Source organism: Petaurus breviceps, unplaced genomic scaffold (genome assembly GCF_028583685.1).
Source record: "Petaurus breviceps papuanus isolate PSGF00001 unplaced genomic scaffold, PetGlider_PUasm1.0 216, whole genome shotgun sequence".
In the NCBI taxonomy this organism is placed as follows: domain Eukaryota; kingdom Metazoa; phylum Chordata; class Mammalia; order Diprotodontia; family Petauridae; genus Petaurus; species Petaurus breviceps.
In genome coordinates, this window is record NW_027185867.1 from 4,364,467 (window position 1) to 4,371,400 (window position 6,934).

Consider the following 6,934-nt stretch of genomic DNA (forward strand, 5'->3'; position numbering starts at 1 on the left):
TCCAATTTCTACTATGTATATCTTGTTTGTTCATAATTATCGCATGTTGTTACACTGTGAGCTCCTCTGAGAGAAGGGACTAGTTTTAGAGGTTGGTTCTTTTGGTTTGGGGTTTTGTTTTTCGCCTTCCTTTGTATTTTCAGCTCTCAGTACAGTGCCTGCCTGGCATGTGGAAGGAACATAATGATGCTTGTGGACTGAGTGACTGACCCGTCATACTCAATTCACTCCCAATTCAATTCACACTCTGGATCACTCCACCTCTTGACCTTGCCAGTCTCAAACTCCTTCCTCATGGATCTTCCCTCAAGATCTTCACTCCCTAGATGGAATTATTTTGTGAGAGGCCCTAGCCATATTTACCCCCTGCTTAACTCTCTGCCCTCCTCCCTGATTTTCATCTCCCTTTTGTTTTATCTTCCCCTATTAAATGATGAGAGACTTGATTAGGAATTAGTTTTCTCTGCTATTGTTTCAGATTGTTATTTCCTTCTAGACTCCTTCTGTGTGGCCCAGGGCCCTAGCATTCGCCTGGGGCAGCCAACCCTTCCCAGACTTTCTCTGTTACCTCCCTGTCACCCCACACTACTTGGCCACTCTTAAATCACATCCAGATCTTCACTTGCCCTTGAATTTTGAAGTCCCAACACCTAGACATCTACACTTCCTTCCAGGTAAAATAAAACCTGCCATAGATATCTGGCTGGAAAAACAATCCCTCTTGGCTGAGAAATTCCCCAGCAATCAACACTTTTTAACACATATATACATCAAAGTCCAATCAATAAACATGGTACTAAGCCACCACAACAAAATTGCACCCACATTATTTCACTTACCATTACTTTATTAACAGTCATGCATTTCTCCACAGTGAATTAATCAGATAAGGTAAATTGAGGCACTGTAGCACACAGGTTAACATTAGCAATTTAGTTGTCAGTATTCTAAAATCCCCCAATACCCTGTTTTTGTTTGTTAGACAGTACTAGAGACTTTGCAAAAAAAATGGAAAGTCTGACCAACTTCCAAATCATTACACCCCCACCCAATCAAAGCTTCTACTACAAACATTTTTTAAGCCACAAAACACTTTCTAGCGTTGGGGTAGTAGAGACAGTTTTCTAGAGGTTGAGACTGCTGTCTTTGTACTCAGATGGGAAGAAGATCAGTCCAGACCCTCCTCAGTATTCGATGTTGAAAGGATAGTATTTGTGATTTTTAGCACTACAAAAGGAGAGAGAAAAAAGATCCTGCTATAAATTTAACAAATAAACATTTGAACTGAGTAATATGTATTGTTCGTCTTGTTGCCATGAAGTTAATCTTAATCCCACTTGGTGGTTTGCACAGGAGGTAATAATGCAAGTGAGGCAGGAGGTGGGGAGAAGAATCATAAGGATAAGACTAGTGTTATCACTGTTATAGGGAACCTCTAGGTGAGGAAACCCCCTCTACCCAGCACCTTCTCTGTGATTTAGAGACTTAGAGCCAGGGTCCCCTGCCCTGGTTATAAAACAATTTAATAATGTAAAAAACTTTATTAGTTCAGGTCAAGTAAAACAGATAGGAGGCCAGTTTTGGTGCCCAGAGCCCAAGTTTGCCTCCCACCTCACCCTCTGCCCTGCCTCAGCCCCTCAGAAATTAAGTGACTTGCCCCAGGTCACATAACTGGTATCTATCAGAGCTGGAACTTGAACCCGGCTCTTCCTGGCTTTCACATCTCTCTATCCACTACACCACACTGCCTCTTAAAACAGTTTAATCATTATATGAAAAGCATGTATTAAGACCCTAATTCCACGTGACAGTTTGCAAAGCATAGTATAGCTGGTTACACAGCATTCCTTGGCATACCTTTGGAGGTTATTTATAAAGACTCCCAGCCTGAGAAATGTTTGTTGTTATTTTCACTGTTGTTATTAATTAGTTCTGCAAGACCACAACATTGATGCTACTGGGACAGCTAGTTCCAGATAAACCCTGCTATAAAATTGGCAGTGAGCTGAATAATGCCCCAGTGGCATGTGGTCATAATTTATCACTGATGATTTTGTGAAATTACAAATTCTGTGACAATAAAATCTTGCGTGGGAGTGAACCCAATAGTTAAATATAAATATGAACAATTTCATCACTATAAAGCTCTTTAAAAAGTTTTTAAAGCACCAAAAGCTTACAAAAAAGACTAAGAGACAGCATGGAATGTGAGAGGGAAAGTACTAGCTTGGAGTCCAGAAGACATGCAAGAAGATAAGTTACTCAGGTCAAATTACTTAACCTCTTTAAGCAATTCTTCAATATTCATTTCTTTATTAAGTCAGATGAGCAGATCCCAGGCCCCCCAACCAGGGATAGAGGAGATGGCAGAGAATTTTATTGCATGAAATTCAAAAGTTTTTGGATTAACAAAATTAAGGCAATTAGGATAAGAATGGAAGTGACTAGGAAAAAACTTTGCAAGAATTTCTGATAAGGGTTTGATATCCAAGATATGTAGATAACCAAAGACAAAAGCCAATACCTGCAGTAAAAATGGGAAATGAATATCAACAAACATTTCTAAAGAAAAGAATTGCAAACTATGATATGAAAGAACAATACAGATCACTAATAATAAGCAAAATGAAAACTTGGAGGCTTCACCCTTACACTAGCAAGTTGGCAAAGTGACGAAAAATCGGAAGGATTTGTGTTATGGTATTTAGGGCTGCAAACTGGTCCAGCCCTTCTATAATGCAATTTGGAATGATTTTTTTTTAAACAGACAGTTGTCATCAATTCCCATTGCTATGCATATATCACCAACTCCCAAAAGAGTCAACTACAAAAAGAAAGACTTCATATATGTCAAAATAGGCATGCCAGCACTTTTTCATAATAGCAATAAACCGGAAACACAGAAGATGTTCATTAACTGGGAAAATAACATTTACAATGGCTACAAAGGTATAAATGGAAAGAACAAGAATAGTAAAGTAACTGAAGCTAAACATTATGAAATTATTATGACTACACTTGGTCCCAAAGAAGACATATGAGAAAACAGCTTCCTCTTTTCTTTGCTGAGTGGGAGCCAAAGATATGGAACACTGCAGATAACATCAGACTTTTTCTATACATTGCCCTGGCTAAACTGTTTTCCCTTACATACATTTTTGTTATGAGATAACTCTTTGGTGGAAAGTGGGGATAGAAATACTGAAAAATGCAGGTTATATAAGAACAAAAAATGTAATAATTTTTTCTTTGGTGCAGGAAGTTTCTATGCCAAGAATTTTCCATGCTGATGAAATCAGCGATCCTCCCTGAAAGAAAGCATGTGTGTACCAAACAGGTATATGATGTGCCTAAAATGGGTAACATGGAGAATATCCAGAAAACACAAAATATAATCAATCATTTTGTGATCAGCTCTGACTTTTATCAATGTCTCCTCTTTGGCCTCTTAAATTAAACTAAGTAAATGTATACGTGAGTTACTTCTCTCACACCTACTACATTTGTGCAAGCATTTGACCCAGATTTTAGTCCTTGGTCTCTCTGTCCCTAATGTAAATTACATTCCTACATTAGTTCTCAACTTCTAGACCAAATGTTGTTATTTGTTCCAACCCTATCATGGATCTCAACCTCGATTTTATCATTGAGAAAGTTTAAGTGGCCAGAACAACCTTGACCAGGAGGGAGAGGGGTATACACCTACCATTCCATCTTATCCTGACTGATCCACAGTCAAGGCTTTCTACTACTAAAGCATGATTGCTGAATACTGCCTCAGTACTCAGTTAGGGTGCATCCATGATTCTTGACTCTAGCTGGAACTAGTAACTGTCCCTGCTGTGACATGTTTTCCCCCAGAATAGGATATTATGGATTATCAGAAGAGCCTGTTGATACTATCCCCAGCACCACCACCCTGGAAGACAGTTCCAAAACCTCAAAGTAGAACCTGACAGAATATGGCTTTGGACTTGCTTACGACACTCTAACTTTTCAAATGGAGAAGAACTCACAGTATTTTTTTTTTTTAATTTTTTGAAGGGGGGAAGCCAGGGCAATTGGGGTTAAGTGACTTGCCCAAGGTCACACAGCTAGTGTTAAGTGCCTGAGGCTGGATTTGAACTCAGGTCCTCCTGACTCCAGGGCTGGTGCTCTATTCAGTGTGCCACCTACCCACCCCAAACTCATGGTATTTCAACAGCTATAAACACATGTTTAACCACATTCCATGCCATATCTACACTGGCAAAGTAAATGCTTATATACTTCTGAGATGCATGTTTAGAAAATAGTCAGGAGAGTTTCTGGCAAATCAATGAATTACATTTGTTTAGTGTTGACTAGCTGCCAGACATTGTGTGAGGTGCTGAGTTTATGAAGACAAAAGGGAGAGAATTTCTGCCCCCACGGAAAAATACAGCACTCTCCACTCTCACAACTCTACTAAAGGGATGCAACATGCACAGTACATACAAATACATACAAAAATTAGAGGAAGGGGGCATTAACACTTGAGGGGAACTTGAAAAGGCTTTGTGAAGGATCTGTCCCACATCTTCTCCCTAGCATTTGACTCTGAAAATGGAAATGAACTTGGAGTGAGCAGCAGCATGCAATATTCCAGTGAATTACCTTGCCCGACATCAGGCATTTAGCATCTAGGGTAAGAGCTGTCTTCTTTGAAGCATTTCAAAGCTGATCCTCAATTTAAATGGCTTTTGTTGTAGCAATGAAACCAGGAATATCCTCCTCCCTGCTACAAGCAGTCATGTCCAATGATTATCATTAACAGAACATGCCCTGTTTAAAGCAGAAGGAAGGGAAGCCAGACTTACTTGGGAAATTCAGCCAATCGAAGATTCCTGTTCAGGCTGAGGAGGGCATCCATGTCTTCTTTTGCGAGTTCAAAATCAAACACCTAGAACCATAGGACATCATCAAATTTGTTCCTGAAAAAGACCTTAGATACAATCTCTGTAGAGGAAGCATGGTGTAGTGCATGGACTTGAAGTTAGGAAGCCTCGGTTGGAATCTTGCCTCAAACACTAGCTGTGTCACCTTAGGAAAGTCACTCTGAGCCTCAGTATCCTCATCCACTTAATGGGGAAAATAATAGTCTTGCCACTGGACTTGTATGACCCTAGAAATGAAAGTGAAGCTGATGACTATGTACCACTCTGCCTCTCTTAAATCCAATTCATGCTTAGGGTAGGACATCACCCTTCATGTTAAATGGCTCTCTTCAAACGAATGACACTACATTCCTCAAAGGTTTGCTGTAAAGATAAAGTGAGATCATGCTTGTAAAGGATTTTGCAAACCGTAAAGCATTAAAGCAATTGTCATCATCAAAATCACCACCACCACATGGTCCACACTCCTCATTTTGAAGACGTGGTGAGGTATAGACAGACTAAGGGAATTATCAAAGGTTAGTAGGGTGGTAAGCAGCAGAACTAAGACTTGAACTCAAGTCTTTTGACTCCAAATCTGGGTTTTTTTGACCACACTACATATTGCTAAGAGAGGATTTAAAGTCAGGAAAAGAAAAACCAGTTATAAATGCTGATGAGGTTAGATTGTAATGAATACAAACTAATGACAGCAGTTCAAATAAAAATAATACAGGAAACTAGTCTATACTCCATCTGATGAGTCCTCTCAAAATCAACTCCAAAGTAGCAGCATAGAAGCAGGAAATTCCATGAGCTCCTGCCACAATCACCTCCAATACCTTTAAAATATGACTCTAAAGAAATTTTAGAGCTACATAACCCGCAAAGTGACAGAGAGAAACAAATCACCCACTGAAGGCAGCCTGGAAGACCGACAGGAAGGGTCTATTGCACTGAGCTGGGAGTCAAGGGCAGTCTCACAAGAGCTGCACAGTCTGAGACCTGGGCGGCCCCAGCACAAACTGGCCAGAGCAGACTTCAGGAGAATGAATCAACAGCAGCTGTGGTGGTTTCCAGACTTCTCAACCCATAAAAGCCAAAGAGAAAGTAAAAGGTCACTGGGGAACCCTGTTGGCACTGGGTGATGGAAGAGCATGATCAGGAACCTGCCCCCAGGGTGAGAGATGGCAGAGGCATGGTGGCTGCAGCTGTTGTGTGGCTGTCTCCAGAGCTCCTGGCCTGAACCGAAAACAGGGGGACCAAGCAACCATTCAGAGGGTAATTGCTCTTGCTTTGACCTGCTTGGATCTGGATTGTGGTTGTGGGCAGTGATACTGGGGGGAGAAATGGCAGTGTGCCAGAGCTTGTGGTGGCTGTAGAGAGGGCGCCCTCCTCAGACCTCTGATAACATTTATGAAAACCCCAGCAATTTGGGACATAGCTCTCTCCGTTCTGGAAGCAGAGTTCTACCACGGCAAAGAGCTCAAAAGTCAAGTAACTGGCTGACAAGATGTACAAGCAGAAGAAGCAAAATCAGACCATAGAATCCTTTTTTGGGGACAAAAAGGATCAAAACATGGAACAAGAATAAGTCAATAAAGGCAAAACTCCTGCATCAAAAACATCCAAGAAAAATATGAACTGGTTACAGGCCATGGCGGAGCTCAAGAAGGATTTTGAAAATCAGGTAAGAGAAGTGGAGGGAAAATTGGGAAGAGAAACGAGAATGGCGCAAGATAATTAGGGAAAGCAAGTCAGCAGCTAAAGGAGACCCAAAATACGCTGAAGAAAACACCACCTTAAAAACAGACTGACTCAAACGGCAAAAGAGGTCCCAGAAGCCAATGAGGAGAAGAGTGCCTGAGAAAGCCAAACTGTCTGGGGCGGCCAGGCGGCTCAGCGAGTGGGAGCGCCGGCTCCAGTGTCGGGAAGACCTGGGGATCGAATCCGGGCTCAGACGCTCAGCACCACACCCAGAAACACCTGGCTGTGTAACCTTGAGCAAGTCACTTAACCCCAATTGCTTAGGGGCGGCC

At 41.4% G+C, this 6,934-nt stretch overlaps 1 protein-coding gene across 4 annotated transcripts in view; it reads right to left on the reverse strand.

The window, feature by feature from the left end:
• Nucleotides 1-826: 826 nt before the first annotated feature.
• Nucleotides 827-6,934, reverse strand: part of AKR1E2 (aldo-keto reductase family 1 member E2) — a 30,047-nt gene continuing 23,939 nt past the window's right edge. For 2 of the 4 annotated variants that reach the window (XM_069094284.1, XM_069094282.1), the window contains 2 exons: nt 4,839-4,921; nt 2,294-2,524 (listed from right to left, as the gene is read on the reverse strand). In XM_069094284.1, coding sequence (XP_068950385.1) covers nt 2,377-2,524; nt 4,839-4,921 — 231 coding nt within the window. In that variant the 3' untranslated portion in view covers nt 2,294-2,376. Of the gene's footprint in view, nt 1,228-2,293; nt 2,525-4,550; nt 4,579-4,838; nt 4,922-6,934 lie in introns of those variants that run through there. The other 2 variants (XM_069094283.1, XM_069094285.1) reach the window with 2 other exon arrangements.